We start from the raw sequence: 24,707 nt of genomic DNA, 5'->3' as shown, positions 1-24,707 counted from the left end.
GGGGAGGCTCCGCCCAGCCTGGGCCCACCCCCTCGGGCCCGCGGAGAGCCCCGGCCTGCTCTGACCCGGAGGCTAAACGGAAGGGCTGAGGGCTGAGGGCAGACGCCCCCTCGAGCGGCCTCGGCCCTCCCGTCGGCCGCGTGCCGCTCGCGGCCGCCAGGGGACGGCGCCTCGCCCGCTAACTCAGAGTCTCCAGGTGCCAGCAGCTCGGGCGCCTGGAGCACCCCTCCTCCTGCGCTTTCCACCCCGACCTTAAACGCTTTCCTTCCCGGGACTTCATCGTGTCACTCAGATTTCTCCAGGGAGTCGTCCTCCCAGAATGCACCCTCTGCTGAGGTTATTAACCTTCCATTCAAGGGGTCCCAGAAAGCACCCGTGGGTGGGGCTCAGAGAGGGGAGTTCCAGCTGTGCTGTGGCTCCGTCGCCAGCCCTGGGGATGGTCTGGTGCCCCCCCCCCCCCCGCCAACGGCACCAGACCGAGGGGAGCCAGGCAGGGGACCAGAGGAACTCTGAAAGCTCCGGCAGGGCAAACCCAGGCCGGGCCATGAGGTAGACTTTGCGAGGGGCCCCTGCCAGCAGGTTGGGTCCTGGGTCACAGGAGGGCAGGAGCGGGGCAATGAAGGTGATGCTAAGGACTGGGGAGGAGGGGGCGCTGGGCCCTCCCGGGCCTGGGCCATGGGCATCATAGGAGTATTGTGGGAGAGGGCAGACCCTGGGCAGGACCCCCCTCGTCCCGGAGGCCAGCTGGGTCAGGCGGCAGACCGAGCACCCTGGGAGGGGCAGGCGAGGGGGCAGGGGCAGGACCGGACGGAGCTGAATTTGCCTACAGAGAAATGGCAGGCATCACTCCAGCCCCTGGGCACTGAGACTAGAGAGCCCAGACTCCCGGCCAGAGTGTGCCCGGGCCAGACAGTGCTGCGCCTGGCACCTCCCTGCAGCCCGGGAAGATGCCGGGGGGAGCGAGAGCCCGAGAAAAGCTTTCCTTTCCCCTCCCCTCTGCCGCTTCGTTCCCCTTCCTGCCCTCTCCTGGGGTTTCCCCTCCCTCCCCACCCCCTGACCTCCCTCAGGCTGTAGGAAATGGAAACTCAGAACTCTGGGCTCCTCCCCCGCTCCGTCCCCGCCAGCCTCCCTCTGCTCTAGCACAGCCTGTGCCTTCCAGCCTCCCCCAACCCCAGGCAGGGAGGCGTAGCCGGAACCAGGAGGACCATCAGCCACCCCCAGGAGGCCCAGCTGTCTCTGAACCCAGCCCTCAAGGGACTTTGCCCTGCAACCCAGAGCAGAGGAAATGCTGGGCACCCCCAGGGTCATAGACCCAGGAGGACAAGTGGCTTCAACCCTTTGAGCCTTGGTTTTCTGAGCCTGGAGGTAACCACATCCATCTCTCATTGTAGTTGTGGGAAGAGTATAACAGATCAATATCACCTGCAAAATAGTCAGTACACAGAGATGGAAGCTGAGGTTAGCATTAGCAGGAACAGAGCCTTTGTTACATACCTGTCCTGCCACTGCCCCCCCCCCCGCCCCCTGGCTCCCAGTGTCCCCAGAGTCAAATCCAAACTCCCGATTGTGATGGCCAAGTCCACCTGTGCCTCTTCCTCTGGCCTGGCCCCGCTGAAACGACAGAACGCGTAGAACGCGTTTTGGGCCTCAGTAGAGCATAGGTTCTTCAGTGCAGAAAGAATTCAGCGGGAAGCAGTGACAGGTAAGGAAAGGTTTATTAGTATAGGGCACTTGTGAGAGATGCAAGTGGGCAGGCAAGGCAGCGCCGTGATGAAAGCTGGGTGGGCTCCATTTTTATAATGTAGAAAAGGTGAGGGGAAGAAGACCACCTTCTTCCTCATTCTTGAGTAGACGTCAAACTTCCATCATCAGCTCCTCCTCCACATCAGGCAGGGAAGTTTTCTTGTCCCTACATGGTCAAGCCAGGACTGTCATGGTGCTACGGAAATGGGCAAAAAGGTGGTAACATATACTAAAACGCAGTCAATCATCTCAGGTTTCAGTAGAACGTCACCTTTCCCTATATTTTTGTTTTTAGTGTGCACAGAGGAGCATGTTCTAGGAATCATTACCTTACGGACCTCACTGGGCAGGATGTGAGTCCTGCTCCACCATTATTTTGGGGCATGTCTTGTGCTTCTGTTGCATGGTTTTGTTGCTAGGCAAGCCTGCTTAATTTCGATGCTAAGCAAGCCTGCTTTCTTGCGTGATCATTAACTTACAGGGGTCTCCCATACTTTTTTCTTTACTTATGATCCCTTAGTGGGAGTAACTATTTAATCGCCTACTTTGTCCCTGCACTCTGTCCCTATCACCAACACTGCCCCACCCTGCTGGTCTCAGTCCTTTTAGCAAAGTCGCTTGTGATTTGTTTTGAGTGAACAGCACAGTGGATGCATTCTATGTGGAGACTGTCAACAATAAACAGAGCAAACAAAATGCACAATGTGAAAGCAGTCGTTACCTGAAAACTGGGCTCACCTCTTGGTAGGTGTGGAGCCAAAAGCCACAACCATGCCAAAGAGCAGAAGGAAGCATGTATTACACGGGCAGCAAGTAAGGAGAACACCAGGGATCTTACCCAAAGCAGAGTCTCCCCAACAGCGACATTGGGGAAGTTTTGTTTTTTTTTTAAGATGTTGGGGGTAGGAGTTTATTAATTTATTTATTTTTGCTGTGTTGGGTCTTCGTTTCTGTGCGAGGGCTTTCTCTAGTTGTGGCAAGCGGGGGCCACTCTTCATCGCGGTGCGTGGGCCTCTCACTATCACGGCCTCTCTTGTTGAGGAGCACAGGCTCCAGACGCGCAGGCTCGTGGGCTCGTGGGCTCGTGGGCTCTAGAGCGCAGGCTCAGTAGTTATGGCTCACGGGCCTAGTTGCTCCGTGGCATGTGGGATCTTCCCAGACCAGGGCTGGAACCCGTGTTCCCTGCATTAGCAGGCAGACTCTCAACCACTGCGCCACCAGGGAAGCCCCAACTGGGGAAGTTTTAAGCTAAGGGTACGTGCATATTCATGAAGGGGTTTGAGCAGAGGATTATTCAGTATAGAATTGGGGCAAAGGTTGACAGAGTCCAGGCTTGGGTTGACTGAAGTCAGAAGGGACACCATCATCCTCCACCCACCACCTGGGTGGGGGCCTTAGTTCCTTACAGAACTCAAAGATATATGATGTAAATCCCTTGAGGAGGAACTAGTACTCTGCTTCATCACTGCACTATTGTTTGACTGCTTTTCCTCTGTTCCTGTATTCTTTTGTTCCCTTAAGATCACTGATCACCGAGACCTGTTCAAGGGCAAGCACTGCGGCCAGGCTTAGATCACAAAATGGCTTAGGCCAAAATGGCTTCTCTTATGTCAAGAAAGTCATTCCTGGTTCTCTTTCTCTGGGGACCCCCTAACCTATCTGCTTACACGGTTTCAGTTTTTTGTGGGGACTTTACCGAGGACTCTAGCCTGGGGGACAGCCTCTCAGTAGCTCTGGAGAGGTAGGGGAGCCAGGATATATATGAATTTTTTGACTGGGAAATACAGGTGGTCAAGCATACATCTTGGTAAAAGATTACTACTAATCACAAAAGACAGACATCTCAAGTTAATGATTTTAGTGCTTTCTATGTATGGGAAGATGCAAGAATCGGGGGTCACTGAAATTCTCCCTTAGATCCACGTCTTAACTAGGAGCCCACATCCAAAACACAGCATGCTTCCTGTTTCTCCCTATCATGACTTCGCCTCAGGGTGCACTGCTGGTGGGCAACTGCAGTGGGTTGCAATTTAATCCTCGTGGAACTGGAATGGTGGGCAGCATTTTTGTTGTTTTTTGTTTTTTGGCTGCACCGCACAGCAGACTAGGGATTGAACCCATGCCCCCTGCAGTGGAAGTGCAGATTCCTAACCACTGGACCACCAGGGAAGTCCCTGCAACATTCTGTTTAGAGGACTCTGAACTTCAGAGGTAACCAGCATTCCTGGGGGACATTCTGATTTCATCCCCTTGAATTCTTTTTCTTGCTTTGGTTTTTAATGCTGGTCTGATCCACTCAAGTGAATCTCAACATTTCTACCACCCTGTGAGTCTCAACCAGACTGCTGTGATGTGCTTCTGGACCCTTCCACAAGATGTTGGCTGGGCCTGGGTCTCCTTCCCCTTGTCGTCGTGATTTCCTGGGGCAGACCGCTCCTCCCGTCCCTCCCTTGAGCTCTATCACAGCATCGGCGCTCAACCCCAAGTGCTGGCTGGCATCGCCCTCGGTGGCAATGACGCCGAGGATGCTGCATTCATGTGTGTCACAGGGCCCATTCTGTGCAGAGCTGTTCACCTGCTCCTGTGACCCGGGCCCGGGATATGGGCCACAACCCGAGCCCTTGCAGGGACAACTGTCCCGCCCTGCTGCACAGCGATGCTTGGACCCCGGACCCAGGCACCTCAGAGCTTCTGGCCAGCCTGGACCCAGCCCTGCTCTGCGCCCGCCCACCACCCAGGAGACACGACAGCGTCCTGAAGGATAAGCTGTCACTCTCTGCAAGGCGCCCAGCTGCAGCCCTTGGTTCATTGCCCCTCGGCCACCAGCCCAATCAAAGAATCCCCTTGGCTTAGAACTCAGACACTCCCCCAGTGCAGACGATGGGTACCCCTGGCTTAGCCACAGACCACAGTAGGGCTTGCCAGGGGAGTAGGCGTGTAGCAGCGAGGGCTGCCGGCTCGGGTAGCAGCACCCCTGCCCTCCAGCCAGGGTCCAGGCCTTCTCCAGGGGAGTCCCCCCCCCAACTCCTCCCATAGGCCCTTGGGATGGACATCTCACTCACCCACTTACTGAGCTCCTGCCCCCTTCCTCACCACGCTTCGTGTCCTCCTCAGCCTGACTGGCCCAGGCACCCCGTACCCAAGTCCCGCAACCCCGGCTGGGGGTCCCCTCCCCTCCCCTCCCGCCCAACCCCATCCCTCCCTCTTTAGGGTCCTGCCTTCCACCCAGAAGCAGGCTGGCCTCTGCTAGTTTCTCTGTCCAGTCCAGTCCTGTCCAGAGGATAAACTTCCCAACCTGCCCGGCAGAGGGCAGTAGCTGTGGTCTCCGGTGACCCCCTTCCCCACTGCCTCCCAGTGGGCCTCAGGGCGGGGCCCGGGGCGCGGGGGACCCTCAGACCCTCTATTCCTGCGGCTCTGCCTCTCTGCTGTCCCCTCCCCCTCAGGAGGACCCTGATAGGAGGGGCAGTCTCAGGCTGTGGGCCACACCTAGAGCGGGGAAAGGGTGGGAACATTTTTGTTTATTTGAGGCACCAAAGCAGCAGGAGGGATCCAGTGTGGCGGGGGAGGGAGGGGGCCCGAGAGCAGCTGGATTTCGGGCTGGGAGCAGATTCCTGGGTCAGCAGCCTAGACCTGGGGACAGTAGAAGGCCTGTTTTCCTAGAGGCTGCCCTCGAAGTGAGTGAAATGAGGTGTGCAGAGATGCCAGGGGAAAGGGTTCCGTGCTGGCGCTTGGGCTGGGCTCCTGAGGCTTTACTCCCATCCTCCCCCCACACAGGCCGAGACCTGGCTACACACTCACCCGTGCCCGGCAGGGCGCACGGACCAGCGCCTGTCCACACAGCACATCTTCCACACCTGCGGGCCGACAGGGCCTGGACAGGGGCAGGCCTGGGATCAGGTGCCCCTCCCAGCATGTCCCTGGGACGTGGTTCTGACTCTGGGGCCCTCAGGCTCCGTTCCCAGGTTCCCCCTGGAAGGCTGACCGGGAAGGAAGGGTAGCCGGCAGGTGTGTGGGTGCAGGGGGCAGGCCTGCCTGTGGGGCCCCAGGGCCTAGAGGGTGGGCGCTGCGGGGGGAGGAGGCTAGGGGAGGAGGCTTCGAGATCCTCTTGGGTCTGGGAGGAGCTGGGCTTTCCTTCCTTCCTGAGCTTTGGGAGTCTGGGCCGGGCACAGGGTCCCACGGTCCCAGGGGTCAGGGGCCAAATCGCAGCAGAGCCGACAGCAGGCTGAGCAGGAGCCCGAGGCCCAGCACAGCGGCGCTGGCCCGCAGCCCGCCGTCAGCCGCACTGATGTTGCACAGGAAGCTCTGGCAGCAGTAGGTGCCCACGGACGCCACACCGAGATTGACGCTCGGGATGGGGCAGATCGCGGAGCAGCCCTTGTTCAGGCTGTAGCCCAAGTCCACCACGTTCCCTGCACAGGAAAACGAGGTTGTGAGTGGAGGGGCAGAGAGGACAGGGCTGGGGCGGGGCCGCCTGGCCGCCCTGCGTCTGCACTCACCGATGCCAGCGGATGCAGAGATGGTCACACAGTAGTTGTCGGTGTCGGAGCAGACGGTGGGCTTCAGGCAGTACCAGTTGCTGTTCTTATTCACGCAAGAGAAGCACACCAGGGAGTGGGCTGCAGAAGGAGGGATGCCTGTCTCGTGCCCAGGAGTCTTCCTGTGTCCCCTCCCAGCCCGGACCCAGAGGCATGAGGACACCCCATCTTGTGCAGGCATTGACTGAGCAACTATGGTATCCTGGGCCCGGGCTGGAGACCCAGAAGACAATGACACCAGACCCTGGTTCTGGAGGAGCTCCAGTGATGCCCCAAGTGTCCAGGCAGGGCTGAGGCTGCCAGTGGGGGCGGGGGTAGGAGGGACCGCTTCGCCGTGGGAGAGAAGCCTGTTAGGTGGCAGAGTAGGTGACGTGGGCACCGCTCGGGAGAGAAAGGGGAGAGGGAGTCCAGGAGGAGGGCAGAGCCCGCTCAGAGGCCTGGGGCCCCAGGGCACCTCACCTCGCTCCACACCCAGGAGGGCAGCCAGCAGCACCAGCAGGAAGACCTTCATTCTGGAGGGGACTGGCGTCCCGGCTGGGGTCTCACGAAGCCAAAGAAGTCAGCCCTGTGCTAAAGAGACAGCTCGCTGGAGGGCGGGGCTCACCACCCCTTGTGCCCCTGGGGCAGGGGCGGTGCCTTGCTCTTCCCAATGGGGTCAGGGACACTGGCCCTGGGGGCAGCCTGGTGTCCCCACTTCGTAGATGGGGGGAGCTGCCAGCTTCCAGCAGCAGGGCCAGAGCAGAAAGACCCTCTGTGCTCTGGTCTTTCTGCTCCACTCCCAACCTGCCCCTCACTCAGTGCAGACTCCTAGCTGAGACCCTTCCCCAAGTCTGTGGCACTTGCTGCTTGGGGGGAGGGAACTCATTAAGGTTCTCAGAATCACCCAGAAAGGGAGGTCAAGGGAGTGGCCCCTGCCCACAGTCCGGGGTGTGTGGATGAGATAGGCTGGGACCTGGGATCTTCTATCAGAGTGCTTGCACCTGGACAAATGTCCCCTAGAGCAACAAGATACAAAGAAACTATAAGTGACTAAAAATAACTGCCCATGCACCCTGGGGCGACAGGGTACAAGAAGCCACAAACTACGTTTTTGAGGTGCTGGGAGCAAAAGCAGGGTACTGCACATCATTCCTGCCCGGTACCCCCAAGGAGGGGACAGGCCACCTAAGCTATGCCTCCTGCCTGACCCGCAGATCCGCCCCCGCTGTCACCCCACTTAAGGACTCAAGTAGCTCCTCTCGGGAACTGTTCCTTGTTTTTGCTTCCTTGTACTGCAGCTTGAGCCCCAGTAAAGCCTTGCCTGGAATTCCCATCTGGCCTCTTAGCAATTTCTCGAGTCCAGGGGCCCTAGGGGGGGATGGCGACCAGTAATATTAGCTGACCTGCGTCCAGAACTTTCCAGGGGCCAGCTCTGTGCCTGACATGGGGACCTAGAGCTGGGCTGGGGGCATGAGGCATATCTAGCTGAGTATCCACCTGGGCAGGGGGAGGGGAGAGGGGCTCTCCCATTCTGTGTTATTTAACGCTGAAGACGATGACTCCATACGTATTTGCTACTCTCCCCCCCTTCGTGGCTGGGGAGGCTCAGGGAGACCCAGCAGTGTGCGACCAGTCACCCCAGCGGGAACAGGCACAGGCTCTGGCAGGTGGCTGTGAGTCCCTGGGGGCTGTCCTGCACCAGGACCCTCCCTTGGGCAGAGGTCCTTGGCAGTGGATGGAGAAAGCACTTTGAATACGACCAGCTGGGGTTCTGGTTCTCTGTTTTGCGGGAGGCGCAGTGTGGGAGGAGCAGTCTGGTACCTTCTGCTGGGGACAGCCGTGGGCGGGCGGGGGAAGGGCTAGTCCCCAGGCACCGGGAGGAAGGAGAATGCCAGGGAGAGAACCGATTTGGGGAGGGGCTGGCGGAGACCCTGAGAATGGGCTTCAGGGCTGGGCAGGGGCTGCCGTCTTGGGGCTGGCAGCAGGAGCTGCAGAGGTCCAAGAACAGCGCCAAGCCCAACGGGGGCCTCTTCCGGGATCCCGGCATTTAGGGAGGAAGGAGCCTCGGTTTCCTCCTCCACAAAGTGAAGTTCCGGCGGGAGGAGCTCTGAGCTGTCCTGAAGGAAGCTCTGGGGCGCACCTCCGCGGTCACGGCCAGCATCCCCACCCTGCTGCCAGGCACCCCACCAAGTGCGCCCTGCTGGGCTGAGTCCAGGCACTGGATACTAATGTGTCCACATTAGCAGGGCCAGGCGGAAGGGAGCCCGTGGGGGAGCCCGTGGGTTTGCGGGCAGGGCCATTCGGGACCCAGACTGTGCACTCTTCCCCCAGGCTCACAGGGCTGATCTCCGGGAGAGCCTGGCATTCAGTGACGCTGGGCCAGCAAGAGAGGTAGGAGCACGTCTTGGACCCGAGGGATGGAAGGGGCCTGTGGCCCGGCGCAGGGGGCTGGGCTCCTAGGCACCTCATATACTTGCGTAATCTATGCCAAACAAGGTGCTTTCACCTCTTCCCAAGGCAGGCTCCCGTCCCCATGGTGACCCACCAGGGCAGTTAACTCTCTCCTTCCTGCCAGCGCGCCAAGATCCCAGCCCCTTCAAGTCAGGAAGGCTGGCCCCTCCCCAGTCCCCATGTGAGGGGTCAGGGGATGGGCCTTAGAGTTGGGCGATGGGCCCCCGGCGCCTGCGCAGCCCTAGGCTACCCACCCCGGGAGGGTGCCCGGCTGCAGTCTCCGCCCGCTCACGCCCTCGTCCTTTGGAAATACTGGGGAGGGCCGGGAGGCTGGGGGGCCGGGAGTGGAGGCGAGGCGCCCAGGGCCCGGGGCCGCTCGCAACCCCGACCTCCAGTCTCCCGCAGGCCTCTCCCGCCTCCCTGGCGCCCCACTCGCCCGCTCCCCCACCTCGCTGGGCAGGGCCCCGTCCCCGCACCCCCGCCCGCCCGGCCCGGGCCCTGACTTACCGCCGGCGGACGCAGGTCCCCGGCCCGGCCACGCAGTCAAGCCAACCCCCGAGCCCGAGCCCGCGGCAGCCCGCTCTCCCGGGCGGCCAGGCAGCGCGCGAGCGCAGGGGGCGTGCGGGAGGCGGGACTTGGCGCCCAGGCCCCGCCCACCAGCCCGTCACCCCTGCGCAGGGCCCGTCGCAACCGGTCCGTCTGGTCCGCTTGCGCGGGGACGTATCGCGACAGCCCGGCCAGGCTGGGCAGGGGTGGGGGAGGCCCCCAGGTGGCCGGACACTTTTGAGGTGGAGCTCGGGGGAGGGGATGCGTCCGAGGAGGCCGAGGGGGCAGTACTCGGAACCCCTTCCGCAGAGTGGGATGGGGTCCGCGAAGAGGCCTTCAGCACGCCACGCCCGGGCCAGGTGACAGGACGAGGATGAGAGAGTGGAGGAGGGGGCTTCTGGGGCAGTGATTGCGGGCAACAGTGCCGCCCAGCAGGAGATCCGGGCCGCACCAGCGTCTTGACCCTCAGCCCAGGAGAACTCAAGAGCCCCCTGGGTGCTCCCCTGCAGCCGGGGCTGGGTGCGGGTCTTGTCCTCACACAGCCAGCCTGACCTGACCCTCTCAGCGCGGAACCTAGCGGCCCCTGTTAGAGTGAAGCGGGCCGTCCTTAGTCTGACCCAGTGTGTTTCCTGTGTTCTGTCTCCAGGTGCCATTAATTGCCTTTCAGCCAGCGTTCACAGAGCACCCACTGTGTGCGGCCCTGCGTCCCCCACCCCGGGCTTGTGAGCCAGGCTCAGGGGCCAGGCTCTGCAGCACCCCAGGCCTTGCTCCTGCTTCTCCCTGGCGGGGATGGAAGAGCCTCGCAGCCTGCGGGAGCTGGGGGTGCCAAGGCCTGCCCGTGGGCGGGGGCTGCCAGGCAGAGCGCCCTTCCTGTACCTGTCACCGTCTGCTGGTTCCCTTCTCTTCGTGCAGAGTCCTCTCAGCGCCTGATGGGTCCCTGCAGATTCTCACTTCTTACTTTCACAGCACATTTCCTGTTGGAGCTATTTTTCGCACCTGACCTTTTCTTGCAGTCTTTCTGGGTGGCATCTGCTGGTGGCATCTGCGGTGACAGTGGGGGAGGGCCCCAGGAGAAGTGGCCTCTTAACTATACAAGGGAGAGGGACTGAGGCAGGATGGCAGGGTGGCCAGGATGAGCAGGGTGGGAAGAGGGATCCTGTAACAGGAGACCAGTCCCATGGGCAAGGTAGGGGTACACTAGGCACCATGTGATTATGCATGGATACGAGTGATTGTGTGATTGTCTGCCGAGTGGGTTTGTGTGTTCAGAGTTCTGGGTTGGGTCACCTTCTCCTATGGTCTTCTTTGATGACCAGATGACAGGAGAGTGGGATAGATCAACTCGGAGGGGCTTTGGGGGCCTTTTCCTTGGAGGCTGAAGGTGGGACTCTGTGTGTCATGAGATGTCCCAGCTGAGAAGTGATGACATCCTCGGGGTCACACAGCCCTGGGGCCCAGGGACACGCAGTAGGCTGTGGCCTTTGGTTAGCCCCCTTCTGGGTCTCACCTCTGGGGAGAGGAACTGCCTCACCTCCGCCCCCTCCCCCTCAACATAATCTGAAAACTGTGGCCAGGAGGACAGCTGGTTCCCTTGACCTTGATGCTTGCTCTCAGCATACAGTCCAGTCAGATTTGTCCGATGGGGGTGAGGGTGGGGTGTGTGTTGGGGGGGTGGCCAGATTAGCCTGCTGCACTCAGAAGGCCACGCCCTTGAACACATGGCAGCCCTGGGAGGTGTGACTTCCTGGTCTATATCCATGAGCTTGACATAGCCAGGCTCATCAGCCAGAGGCGTTTCCTGGGACCAAAGTGATGCCAGGGGGGCTTTCCTAAAAGGCCCACCCACTTTTGGGGGGGCCCACTCAGTCTCCCTCCTTCAACCTTGGGCTCTGGGAACTTGCCTCTCCCCCACTGGACACCTGCTGGAATGGCCAGGTGTGTGTCTCCCCACTTGCGGGTCCAGTCGTTCTGCAGGTACCTCCGCCTCTGTCTCTGCTTCCCTTCCTTCCAGCCTGCCCCACCCCCCCAGAGCTGCCCACGCCCCCTGTGACCCTGCGGCTTCTCCTTTCCACACAGACCTTAAAATCTGACCTTGTGCCGCCAGTCCCACGTGTCACAAATCCCAGGAGGCCCAAATGCCCAGGCCAGCCCCCTGCAGTGCACTTGGGGCTTGTGATGGGGCAGTTCAGGGGAAGCGTGGTGGGCAGGGGAGCAGGCACACAGCGCGTCCCATGAGATGCCGCTAACTAAGCCTCCCTGTGCTGGGGAGGCAGGTCCGAGCCCTCCAGGTGTGTCATCTCTGCTACCTGGGCCTCGCATACACATCCTTCCAGGGCAAACATGACGTAGGACTGCCAACAGGGGAAATTCGGTTACCTGGATCTCTCTGGCTGGGTGCCGCGTGATGACAGTGGCCATCCACAGTGTGCCTGGGGCGGGAGCCACTCGTCTTGTCATGGCCCAGAGTTCCGTAGCCACCGTGAGGTGGGTGCCTTTGGGTCACTCTGAACCTCTCCTCTCAGAAGCACCTCAGATATGTGGCAGTGGGTGGGATTTCTGGGCGAGCTTGGCTCAGAGCTGCAACTTTCTATCTCCCCTGGGCACGGAATCCCCCACCTCATAGGGTCTCAGGGGACCTGGCAGGCAATGACCTGGAGGGGCACAGGCACTCTGGGGCCCCCGGGGTGGACAGGAAGACCTGTTGGACACTTTGGCCAGGACTGGGGCATCCTGGCCAACCACCTTGCTCTCTGCTCCATTTTACTGATTTTCCCTGCCTTGAGGTTGGGATTAGGTTTATACGGCCCCTCAGCATCCAGTGTTTTTAGTCTTTTAAAAAATATTTATTTATTTGGCTGCGCCAGGTCTTAGTTGCAGCACATAGGACATTGCGGCATGCGGGATCTTTAGTTGTGGCATGTGGGATCTAGTTCCCTGACTAGGGATCGAACCTGGGCCCCCTGCATTGGGAGCACAGAGTCTTAGCCACTGGGCCACCAAGGAAATCCCCAGCGCTTTTATTTATTTATTTATTTATTGTTGTACGCGGGCCTCTCACTGTTGTGGCCTCTCCCGTTGCGGAGCACAGGCTCCGGACGCGCAGGCTCGGTGGCCATGGCTCACGGGCCCAGCCGCTCCGCAGCATGTGGGATCTTCCCGGACCGGGGCACGAACCCGTGTCCCCTGCATCGGCAGGCAGACTCTCAACCACTGCGCCACCAAGGAAGCCCCCCAGCGCTTTTAGTTTTTTCTCATCTGGGCCAGTTCCTGTCCACGGATATGCCCTCTAAGGACTTCTTGTCCCCAAGAGTGACCTTTTACAGACAGAGTGTAATTTCCTCAGAATGTCCAGAAGGTGGCCGGACCCCGTGATCTGTCCTGATTTCTGGATTCGAACAGTTCATCATTCTGACCAGGAGGAATTCTACATAAAGTTGCCTGCACCCGTGTGTCTGGCCGGGACCTCACCCCATGCACACCCAGGGCGGGGCTGGGCAGGTGGGGAAGGCCACAGGCTCCATTCCACTCTCAGAGGGCCTGGTTGGAGTGTGCCCCCTGCACATGGACCCTCCCCCCAAGTTCTGGAGCCCCTCCCAGCACTTCCCCAGTCTCTGGTGAGAAATGGAATATTTCCTGCTATATCAGTAAACAAAGGATGTCACAGTCATCAGCGATTGCAGTCCTCCCACAGGAGGCGGTGAGCCCTGAGGAAACTCAGGAAGGAAAGAATACCTGCCATCTAGCAGCCATCAGACTGCAGCCACTCCCTACGGTGAGCCCTGAGGAAACTCAGGATGTGAAAACACAGGACACTGGCCCCAGGTAGCTGAGGTGCAGATCAAAGGAATGATTTCAGTGAGCCCAGACTCTTGCATCCTCCCATACACAGAAAAGGGCTAAATTCCTTAACTTGGGATATCTGGTTTTCTTTAATTAACAGTAATCTTTTGACATTCAAACTACCTGCCCTGTGTTGCAAAACTTCTACATAACCTGGCTCCCCCCTCGCCTCCTCAGAGCAGTTCTCTCGGGGTTACTTGAGGTGCTGCTTCCCAGGCTTGAAGTCCTAAAACGTCCCACTGAGTAAAACATAACTCTCAACTTTTAGGTTGTGAAAAATTTTTTAAGTCCTCACTGGGGTCACTCTGTACACCCTCCGTGTTGCCTTGCTCACTCTTCTAAGGCTGCCTGAAAAGCTCTGAGCTTGCCAAGTTCTTTGAGCTTTGCAAACTGCCGATTTCCAGGGCTGCTTGCTTTTCCGATCCAGTTTACCTCACAGCTTCTTGGGCAGCCCCTGTCCTGAGCACTGCCCAATGGGTAGAGGTGGATGCAGCCTTGGCCAAGTGTCCTCCTGCATGGCCCCTCACTGGCCTGCTTGCTCCCAGGTCCCCATGCTAGCCAGGCTGGTCCAGGAAACCAGGGAACGACCTCTTTGGCCCGTCAATCCTTATCCCCCCTTTAGAAGTCACTAGGCCTCCCTCCTGCTCACCCCTCCCTTCTCCTGGCTGTCCTAAAGGAGGTCTGGGCACCCCTTGGGCCTCTAGTGCCCTCTGGTGCCAGGTGCTAGTGCCCCAGAGCCCTGCAAGGTTGGCAAGTGAGCCAGGAAGTGAAGAGGCCCAGATCTTCCAGCACGGAGACTGAGTAGCATCTGTGCTGGTGATCCAGCCCTCCCACCCTCAGTCACGCTTATTCCTCAAGGCTTTGTTCCAGCTGCCCCTTTAGTCCAGGGAGATATCAGATGGGTACAGGGCTCAGATGGGGGAAGCCTTCCATCTTGCTATGTGCCATGGGGTGGTGACACTTCCTCTAAAGAGAGAGAGCCTGGTGGGGGAGTGGGGAAGGGAAGCCCAGCAGGGCAGAGGCAGAAGGTGGCAGGTCCCCCCACCCCCCAGGATGTGTGTAAAATGTATCCGGGCTGTACTCCTAACTCATGATTCCTGGGGAACGTTCTCCTGGCAGACTACTGAGGTTTGGGTGATGCACACTTTGAATTATGGGGGGCACATTTGCTGCTGGATGGCCCCTAGTCATATCCTGGGTCTGCATCAGGCGTCGCCGGGCGAGGCGGCGGTGTCCAAGCAGGGAGCCTGGAGCCACTGCCCTCGCGTCTGCAGAGGATGGGGGCTGACGGCGCCAAGGGGGAGCGGCGGCTGGGGTGCAGATGGGGCAATCGTCGCTGTCGGGCATTTTGGTTTCATCCTGCGAAGGGAGGGACATCCACCCGCGCCGGGTGTCAGCTGCTGTCTGCCTTTGCACGGTGCTCAGGCTCGTCCTGCGGTGGCGGCAGGGCCCAGGGCGGGGCCTCGGGAGGCGGAACGTGTCGCTGTCCCTGGTGCTCGCCGGGGCCGGGCTGGCACGCGGCAGAACGCACGGGTCAGGGCGCCGCCCGCTTCCCCAGTCGGCTCCACTGGCGTCATGCACCCCACCTCGCTCCTCCATTCCCCAGTTCTGGCTCCCCCGCCCCTCTCCATCCAGTCCCCAGTCCCCGCCCCCTGTCCCCAGTCTCCTCCCCCCGCCCCTCTCTATCCAGTCCCCTGTCCCCGCCCCTCGCGCGCCCCTCTCCCCTCGTTCGCCCTCTGGTGACCGGAGAGTGCAGTGCACCCTGCACAGGCTTCAAGGCCGCTGCCGGTTTCCCCCCCGAAGCTGTTGCCTGTTCTCTGTTCTCCGTTCTCCCGGACACGGTGGATTCACTCACACGGTCCCGGGGACAGGCCGGCTTCATCCTTTCCCTGCCGCTGCTTTTATCTCAGAGACCTCCAGGCGGCTCCTGCCCTGGACCCTGGTCAGGTGCCCCTGTAGTCCTCCCCAGCTTGAGTCTTGGAGTTTTACTCTCACAAGCATCTCCACCTAAAGCTCCACAAGGTGTCTTGGGAGTGGGGAAGAGCCCCTCCGTGGGGACACTCTAATGTCCTGCCGAGGAGTGGGCTCCGGATGTCAAGGGGCGCGCTGGCACCAGGACCCTGCAGGCCCTCCCCGCAGCTCTGCCCGGCGGGCCGCGTGGACCGGCTCTGAGCTCTTCCAACAGAGCAGCCGGAAGGCCGGGCCTGGCCCCTGTGCCGCCTGAGGGGCAGCAATCAGCCATCTGTGGCCACTGGGAGCCCAGATGGCCGGAGGCTGGACGTGTCTCTCACACCCACCGTTGCTTCCCCAGCGTCACTCCAGACTCGGACGGACTTCAGCGCAGTTCTCACAAGCCTCAGCCTCGCCAGCGGGTTGCCCATCAGAGGAGGCTCCCTTTGGGCTGAGGCAGCGCGGTCAAGTGCCCGTCCATGCCCTGTCGCTGTCCTAACTGGCTCCTAACTGGCTCCTCTGGGGGAGATGGGATGTGTTCTCTGTTCTTCTCATCTCTTGCTGCTGTCGTGAGACCTTTGGCAAACCAGCTTGTTTGGAAAATTTCTACTAGGAAATGCAGAAAAGCCGGCCCTCAGCGCCTCCCGGGAAGGAGGTGGTCAGTGGGTTGTCCTCAGCCCCGGGCCCTGGGCAGTAAGCTGCACTGGAGTGTGCCCCTCCCCGGGGCTGCCTGCATCCCGAGAAGCGCAAACCCACCTCCTCTCTGCTCCGCCCACACCCTTTGCCCCAGGTCAAGGGCCCGCCCGTGTCTCCCTACACCTGCCTCACTACCCCATGTCCATGACTCCTCCATGCCGGGGAGGGGAGGCGAGGGGCGGGGAGGGGGGTGTCAGTTTGGGTGCTCTGAGAAGCAGACTCCCAGGGATAGAGAGAAGGGAAGGATCTGGATTGGAAGCCTGGGAAGGGCAAGGGAGGAGGGCCAGGGTCAGATGGGAGAACCTTCAGGACGTTGCAGGCCAGCCCTGTGGAAGGAGGGAGGGGGACGCCGCCAGGGGATGGGGCCGCCCCCCCGCCAGGAGATGGGGGCCCCTGGAAGAGCAGGTGGGTGCTGGCGGGGCCCCCGCTCAGCGCTGCCATGGAGGCCTGGGCTCCTGGAAACGCTCCTCACACAGGCTCTCTCTAGAAGGGACTTCCCTGGATACTAGGGAAGGTAAGGGGGAGAGGGAAATTGTTTAAAAACGGGCTTTGTCCTGCAAACATTTACTCTACTGTATGTCTCATGGCTTTAGGGTCTGACCAGAGAAGAGCGTACACAATTCCTGGCCCCCCAGAGCCAGGCCTCAGCCTGTGTCCCCAGAGAGAATTCTCCCTGGGCCCTGGGTGGGACTCAGGCTATGGGTGAGGCCCAGCCTTGGTCAAGTACAAGGCATGTGGCTGGCACCCAGCCACAGTCCTTCTCCTACCTGGGGTGGTCCCAAGCCCCTCCCACCCATCCAGGAGGCTCAGCCTGAGCGAGCACACACTTACATGGTTGGTTTTTTTAAAAATAAATTTATTTATTTAATTTATTTTTGGCTGCGTTGGGTCTGCGTTACTGCGCGCGGGCTTTCTCTAGTTGCAGCGAGCGGGGTCTACTCTTCGTCCCGGTGCGCGGGCTTCTCACTGCGGTGGCTTCTCTTCTTGCGGAGCACGGGCTTTAGGTGCGCGGGCTTCAGTAGTTGTGGCTCGTGGGCTTAGTTGCTCCGCGGCATGTGGGATCTTCCCAGACCAGGGCTCGAACCCGTGTCCCCTGCATTGGCAGGCAGATTCTTAACCACTGCGCCACCAGGGAAGCCCCTCTTACATGTTTTTGACCAACATCTGCCATGAGAAATATATTTCACAGTATGACCAACACAAGTAAATTCTTGCTGTGTGGAGGCACTAGGTATTTTTGATTCTGTCCATTTCTACCTTAGGGACAAAGCCCCTAGTTCATGACATTTATTTTTCAGATGGCTTATTAGAACTCTCCATAGGAAACAGAGTTATTTATGTCATAAAAGCATTGAGTTGGAGAAAGAAATGGAATGTAAAATGGAAATGAACTTGATTTGAGCCATATTAGACGCGAGTTTGGCCACCCTTTACTGAGAGGCAGTGAGCAGCAGGACAAACAGACGCCGGCAGAGAGTCGTCATTCATCCTGCACGTGAGGGGCACACATTAAAAGTAAGGCCAGGGCTTCCCTGGTGGCGCAGTGGTTGAGAGTCCGCCTGCCGATGCAGGGGACACGGGTTCGTGCCCCGGTCCAGGAAGATCCCACATGGCGCGGAGCGGCTGGGCCCGTGAGCCATGGCCGCCGAGCCTGCGCGTCCGGAGCCTGTGCTCCGCAACGGGAGAGGCCACAACAGTGAGAGGCCTGCGTACCACACCAAAAAAAAAAAAAAAAAAAAAAATAAGGCCAAAAATTATTCTCCCTGGAGCAAGAAAGGAAGGAAATTTCCCACCTCTTCCTTCTTGGAGCAATCACTTTTGAAAACTGGTCGTGATGAATTCTCTCTCTTGAGGACTGAGCTAACTTGAGATGGAGTTAAATCCTTTTAAAAGGTGAATTTGGGGTGAGCCATGTGTCAGTGTTGCAGTCCCCCGAGGACCAGTCACAGTAGGTCTGGAGAACTGGGGCGCAGTAGAGGAGCTGTCCGTCTTTGCCGTCTCTCAGCTCAGCGGACTGCCTGCCATGTGCACGGCGCTCTCTTTAATGCTGACTCAGTAACACAATTCACGTGCAGAGGTTTTCTGGGTTTGCAGGAGGTTTGTTTCTAATTCTACTTCCCAACGCGCCTGTTATCACCAGCATAGTTAGGGCACTAACTTCAGTTCCTGGGGGTCCTGGTCCTTCAGGACCACCTCTGCACGCCCAGCTCCCTCCCCTGCAGCCCCTGTCCTGGCTGAGCTTGGCAGCCCCTTTCTGGGGGAGGCTGTGCAGTCACATTCCCTGGTCCCCCTCCCTTCCCCAGTAGATGGAGGGTCCTGGGTGAGTGCTGTCTGGCTCGCAGTGGATCTTCACCAGCTGGCCATCACTCTCCAAGGGAGGGGAGGCTGTGGACGGGTCAGCAGAGGCCAGGCCACGTGGCCCTGAGAGCCGACTTCTGCACTGTCTCTGGGAATTGGCTCTCCCCTCATGGCACAGGTTTCACCTCTTCCTCACTCAGAATCCCCCACTGCAGGAGCGGCCAGGGAAGTGGGCTGGAGGGATCTGCCCCAGACCCTCTTCTCCTAGGTGGGCAGGGGAGGCCCCTCCCCGCCTGGGTCCCCAGCCCCCTGGCTTGCTCCCTTGGGGCCAAAGGAGCCATCCGCCTGTCTTGGTGCCCCTCGCCTCTCCTCTGTTGCCCAGGCTGGGCCAGGCCAGAATGGGGCAACATTCTGGGGAAAAGGAAACTGGAGGGCTGCCCTGGCCACGCTCTGGTGGGATGCCCAGCCCTGCATCTCCACTGAGCACACAGCGTGCACACATACCAACACCAGCCCTGTGCACACGACACCAACACCAAACACAGAACACACATGCAGGAACTTCCCTAGTGGTCCAGTGGATAAGATTCCGTGCTCTCAATGCAGGGGGCCCAGGTTCGATCACTGGTTGGGGAACTAGATCCCGCGTGCATGCCGCAACTAAGAAGCCCGCGTGCTGCAACGAAGATCCCGCGTGCTGCAGCTAAGACCCGGCGCAGCCAAAATAAATAGTAAATAAATAAATAAACAAATAAATGTTAAAAGAATTTAATTTAGAACACACGTGCACACATGCACACACAGGCACATGCACACTGCTCCCTCTGGTACCCTGAATTCCGGGAGGCCTCCCTCCGAGGGTGACCAGCGTCTGGGCCATGGAGGGAAGTGAGGCACCTGCCCCCCAACAGAAGAGCCAGAGGAGAGGGCCGGGGGCTCTTGTTCCTGGTTGGGCAGCGGGGCCATTTGGACAGGCAGACTCGAGTCAGCCAGCTTTCCCAAGGTGGCCACTGTGCAGGTCTGTGCCCATGGGCTTTGCAGATTCGGATGTTCCCAGGGCGTGCTCTGGTGGGTGGGGGGTGAAGGGCTGGGACCTGGGACCTCAGTGTGTGTGGTGCCTGGAGGGTGTTTCTAGTTCACAGACTGGTGGGCAAACCTGTGAGAGTCAGCTGTCAAAAACAGGGATGCTATGATTAACTAGGGGGTCTTAGAATGAGGCGAAGTGAAAGCCCTGGAATGCAAGCCATGGGCATTGGGAGGCCGGGAGTGGCCGGGGCCTCTAGGGGCAGTGTCGGGGTGCAAAGACCAGGGGACAGGGTGGAGGTGCGGTGTAGGACTGGGCTGTGGACCCAAGGGAAGAACTGATGGACGGTGGGGGATTCCAAAAGGGCCTGAGGGTCTGGCACCGGTGCTGAGTTCCTGTTTTTGGTGGCAGTGCCATGGTTATGTAAGAAGTTAACATTTGGGGAAGATGAGGGAAGCAATTCTAGAAACGCTGCATTATTTTTGAAACATCTTTGTACGTGTGAACTGATTTAAAAATGAAAAGTTAAAAATGTTTTAAAAGCAGCATGGAGTGGGCTTGGCAGGAGCTGAGTGATTTTGGGGGTTCTCGTAGGAGGCCGGTGGGGGGGCCCCGGCCCGCATCTCAGAGGAGGGAAGATGAACCGTGTTGAGACTTGGGTAGGGGCGTCACGGAGGAAACATTTCCGGTAGATCAAAGCTCAGACTGCAAGTGGAAAACTTAGAGGTCTCTAGAAGAAATGTAAGACCACCTCTTCATGTATTAACAGAAAACGTTTTTAAATAATCCACCAATACGTTCAAGAATACGAACGGTGAAAAAAGTTTGCCTGTTATCATGATACAGCAATCAAAAAGAAAAGAAAAGAGATGGCAGGCTGAAAGAAGATGCTTTCAATAATTAGTAGCCACTCATCACAATGGAAGATTAAAAAGCCCAAGAAATTGCATGGCGGAGGAATCCAGGCAGATGGCTGTGCCTCAGGCCTCTGCAGGAGGACCGGGCCTGGCTCCCGCCCCTCGGGACACGTGGGCCCCTTGAGTCCTGCAGGGAGCGGTCAGTCCTCCCGCAAAGGGGCTCATACTCCCCTTGTGTGGTGAGACTGCTGGAGGCCATGGTGCCCGAGGCCTGGTCCTAGCACGGTGAATCAGCCTCCAGCTGCCATCTGCACTCCAGGCAGAGTGGTGGCTAGGAGGGAGGGGTGGTTCCTGTACTAGGAAAGCAAACGTTATGGAATATCCCAGGAGACCAATGCCAGCAGTGAGTCCCAGATAGGACAGAGGTGCATGCGTGTGTGTGTGTGTGTGTGTGTGTGTGTGTGTGTGTGTGTGTGTGTAGGTATATGTGTGAATCTCCGCGTGTGTGTGTATATGTGCATGTGCCTGTGTATGGGCATCTGGTGTATGTGTGTTACCAAACTCAGGTCCGGCTGCTCACTGCTGGAAAATCATTACCTGGTCATTGGTTACTTATTCTTCATTTCTACTTCTTTGATCCACAGAAAGAACCAGCAGTTTAGCAAGGTATCCTGTGATCAAAACATTTGAAAGGCGTGCTTGTGCGAGAGATGAGTGGAGCACCGGGAGCCCGTTTCAGGTCAGTGATAAGACAAAAGGGACCTCCTGCAGAGAGCTCTTTCCTGCCAAAAGCTGCTTACACTTGTGTGTGTGTGTGTGTGTGTGTGTGTGTGTGTGTTTGTGTGTGTCTGAAGGGGAAGAAGTGCTTTAAAGCCCCTTCCCAGGAGAGAACTGCTCTCCTGATGGCCCCACCCTGGGGCCCCTTCTGCTCTGGTGGGCAGAGTTTTGTACTGGGGACCTGGGTCCTCAGCAGACTGTGCCTCTACCTCCCCAGGTGACCCACAGCAGGTGCCCAGACTTATCCCACGCCTCCTGTTAAGTACTCACTGTCCAGAGAGGAGGTGGCTTCCAGAGGCTTCCTGGGGAGGGGTCTTACGACCTCCCTCTCTCTATGCTTTACTGAATCATGCCAATTCTGCCCCTTCTGACCTGCCCCGGCTGCACAGGGAGCAGGGAGGTGGTGCTTGGTTCCTGAGCTCCTCACGCCCTGCAAAACCACAGGCCTGCACAGTGCGGGTGGGGCTCCTGGGTGGGCAGCCAGCACTGCCTGCCCTGCGTGTGCCAGAAACCTGTCCAGACCAGTGGCTTCCCTCACATCAGTGGTCCTAGAAACACACAGCAAAGAAGGTGACCTGGAAAAGCTAGATGCCACATCTGTTGTCATGTTAATCTACCAAGGACACCTCTGTAACTAGCTTGCCCAACCTTCATACGTGGAGGAATGGCCCTCTGACCTGGGAAGCACATGCCTGGTTCTTATACTGGTCTGTCTAATTCTATGCGGATGAGCAATTTTGTATCTGGTGGTTAATTAGACACAAGTTTGGTGGCAGAACCCAGCTCCTCTGAGAAATATGATTGAGACCACGGAAATGTAAGTGAGAAAAGCACTCACCACGGTACAGTGTCTGTGATGGACATTCTTAGTCTTCAAATTACAGACCTGCTGAAACCGCTAGGTTTCGGCGCGGGGGGCGGGAGTGGGGTGGGTGGGTGGTGATGGTGGTCCAAGGAACTCCAGTCCTTTATGTCTCAGCGCAGAAAGAATTCAGCGAGAGGCAAAGTGGTGGACAGAAGTGATGTATTACAATAGGATGCTTGTGAGGCTTACAAGCAGGCAGGCGAGCATTGCGCTGCCCTGAGTACTTAGGGGGTTATCTTTTTCTAATCAAAGGAAAAGAGGGGCGGGGGAGAAGACCACCTTCTTCCTTGTTCTTCGAGTCTTCCAACGTCAACTCCTCCTACATGTTGAGCAGGGGAGTTTTTGACCCTATATGGTGCATCCGGGACTTTCATGGCACCATGGAAAAATTATTTCAGGTCTTCTCAGTATAATGAGGGTGTTTCATTTTGAAATGTGAACTTTCCCTAAATTACTGTGTTTGTGTGTGCAGACAGCATGTCCTGGGGGTCATTAACTTGTTGATGTCACTGGGCAGGAGGTATGACTTATTTTTCCACTATTGTTTTATTGTCTTGGGGCATGACTTGCACTTCCATTGCATGGCTTTTTTGGCAAGCAAGTTCGCTTGGTTTCGTTGTAAGGCAGGCCTGTCTGGCTTTGATGCTCTGCCTTATGAGTCAAGCAAGCCCACATTGTTCCAGGATTTTCTCATTACTTTCTCCAGTGATTATTAACTGACTGTGATCTCCCAAAGCCACCTAAAGCTCCCTCTCTATTTCCGACCCCCCGTGGGATTTTCGAGCTAACTCTGAATATCCTTCTCTATCCCTATCACTATGCTCTTTTCAGTCACTGAAACAAACTCTTGATATTTTGGAAAAACTACTTGCCCCTTTTGAAAACTATTTTAAGAACTCATCTTTGGGGTCAGGAGAATTTGCCAGACTGCTTTCTGTCCCCAGAGCAAGGGCAAAGGGCGAACTCAAGGTTTTAATTCCCATAGATCGTATCATAGATGTTTACCGACGTTTTCATTAAGTATGGCTAAAATGCTGATGAAGATTTCCTCTGTAACAATTAATGAAGAATCACAAATGTGGGGGACTATATTGTATTTCCATAAACCAAAGTGCCCAGCCAACAGGGTACCCGTGACCAGAAGGTCTCCGGGCCTAACCCTCTGTGTCTGCAGACGTTGCCATTGTCTTAGGCGTGACTGATCTGGGTGGCGGGGGTTGTCTCGGTGGCCCTGGGTCCTCATGGGGTGGGGCTCTGGCTGGGCGCTGGACCCTCTGAGGCCTGGCTTTCTCACAGGTGCATTTCTCGGCAAGGGCCATTCCTGGGGTTCTCGGGACCCATGACCTGGCCAATGGGAGAGTTTTTGGAAACATCTTTCTTAAAAGTGTCAGGGGATGACTGGAAGCTCCTTGTTGAGAAGGAGTATCCTGCCTGGGACGTCCCTCAGGCTCCGCTGCCTCAGGGGCCACCAGGGGCTCTCCTGGGGGCTCCTCACCCGCCACGCCCCAGGCACTCTCTACACTGATGGGTCTGCCCACATCATCACCCCCCAAGGCCCCTCCTCCAACACCCTTACATTCGAGGTCCCTGGTTACCCCCAGGCCAGAGGGGACAACCCTTGCCCGGGGTCACCCAGGGGGACAGGACCGCGAGGTCAGGAGGAGGGAGACTGGCCCACCAGGCTGGGGGTGAGGGTACCTGTGCAGGCCCGCTGGAGGCCAGCAAGGTATGCATGGGGTCTTCAGATGCCTCTTCCCAAGAAGCAGCTCCTACCCCGTACAGGCCCATCCCCGGACCCCGCATTGTGTGCCTGTGTGGTGTCACCGCCCACTCGAAGCTGGCTGCCCTGCTGAGGCTGGGGAGATGCGGGAAGGCAGGGCGCTGAGGGAGAAGCTTCTGGATTTCCAGGCCTCAGAGGCCCGGCCCAGCCCCGCCCCCAGGCCCATTCCAGTGGGGACAGGCCCCCTCCCCAACCCCCTCAAGTCTGGGGGTGGCCGCGCCATGTTCAGGGATTGAGGTTGAGTGAAGAAGGCGGAAGGAGTTTGGTCCACTCCGGCTCTGCTTGGCGCGGACGCGCAGGGGCGCGCGGAGGAGGAAATGCTTCACGGGGAAGAGCGGGGACCCCCACCGCTGTGCAGAGCTGGCCGCTCCGGGACAGGCGCCCCTATTCCCAGCCCCCGGCCATCGGAGCTCGCCCGGCCCAGGGAAAATGGGCTTGAAGCAAAGTCTCCCTTCGGGGGGGGGGGTGTCACAGGGGACCCCACCCTCTCCCCGATGGGGCTGAACAGAACGCAAAGATCAGGAGGATGTGGAAAGCGTTTATTTTCGCTGTGAGTGGGACCCCGCCGGTCGGGCTGTGGCCTCCGCCCTCCTACAGGCTCCAGTCCAGCCAGCGCCCCGAGGTTGCTGCATCTTGAGTCATTGGTTAATTGACCGCGTTTGCAAAACATGTCAGGCTTGCTGGCACAGCAGGGCGCTGGGCGCCTGGGGCTGGGCTGGCCGGGTGGGTGGGGCCCCTGCGAGGGGACGAGTCCCAGCACAGCCTGTGTTTGCTGAGCACGCGCGGGTCTGAGCGCACACGTCTGCGCAGGCGTGCTGGGCTGGGACCGCCGTGCGGCCCCCGCGGAGCCACGATAGCGAACGATGCCCCTCCCCACCTCAGTCCTCGCCTGCCGAAGGCGACTTCGCCGCAGGCGGGTCGTCACAGCAGGGCCCAGAGGAAGGTAGGGCCCAGGCTGAGCAGGAGCCCCGCGGCCAGGGCCCAGAGGCTGCGCCCCGTCGGGGTCACTCCATCACACAGGTCCTTTGCACGGCAGGTCACGCCCCACACTTCAGACTTAGGGGTTATCGACACCGCCAGCACCAGCCTGGCTGTGGAAGCTATCTCGCAGGAAAGGCCGTGTAATATGACTCCACCTTCCTTGTGGGCACGGAAGGAGCCGTCTGGGGTGGAAGGCCCCCTCTGACCCTCCTGGGGTCGTCCCTCCTCACCCTCTCCCCAGACCCGCTGGGCCCTTCATTCCTCTGCTGGGAGGCTGTCCTGTTCCACCAGGCACCCTCCCCACCCCCGCCCCCTCCAGGAGGCTTCTGGGAGCTAGCCCCTCTCTCTACAGATGGGGACACTGAGGCAAGCCGGTGAGGGCCAG

At 58.8% G+C, this 24,707-nt stretch overlaps 1 protein-coding gene across 5 annotated transcripts; it reads right to left on the bottom strand.

Moving 5' to 3' along the window:
• Window positions 1–1,696: 1,696 nt before the first annotated feature.
• LY6E (lymphocyte antigen 6 family member E) lies at window positions 1,697–9,328 on the bottom strand. 5 transcript variants are annotated; one of them, XR_009534073.1, is made up of 5 exons: window positions 9,216–9,328; window positions 6,738–6,848; window positions 6,240–6,359; window positions 5,542–6,152; window positions 1,697–1,939 (listed from the first exon to the last, which is right to left on the bottom strand). XR_009534073.1 is itself a non-coding variant. In XM_060115853.1 (4 exons), the coding sequence occupies exons 2-4, from the start codon at window positions 6,787–6,789 to the stop codon at window positions 5,932–5,934; spliced, it is 393 nt and encodes a 130-aa protein (XP_059971836.1). In that variant the 5' UTR covers window positions 6,790–6,848; window positions 9,216–9,328; the 3' UTR covers window positions 5,242–5,931. The 5 variants fall into 5 exon arrangements, 3 of the variants coding, with proteins under 3 accessions (XP_059971836.1, XP_059971837.1, XP_059971838.1); XR_009534072.1 differs by lacking the exon at window positions 1,697–1,939 and adding an exon at window positions 5,242–5,373; XM_060115853.1 differs by lacking the exon at window positions 1,697–1,939 and having other exon boundaries at window positions 5,242–6,152.
• Window positions 9,329–24,707: the final 15,379 nt, after the last annotated feature.

Source organism: Mesoplodon densirostris, chromosome 13 (genome assembly GCF_025265405.1).
Source record: "Mesoplodon densirostris isolate mMesDen1 chromosome 13, mMesDen1 primary haplotype, whole genome shotgun sequence".
Classification (NCBI taxonomy): Eukaryota; Metazoa; Chordata; class Mammalia; order Artiodactyla; family Ziphiidae; genus Mesoplodon; species Mesoplodon densirostris.
This window is presented reverse-complemented; position numbering and strand designations above follow the sequence as displayed.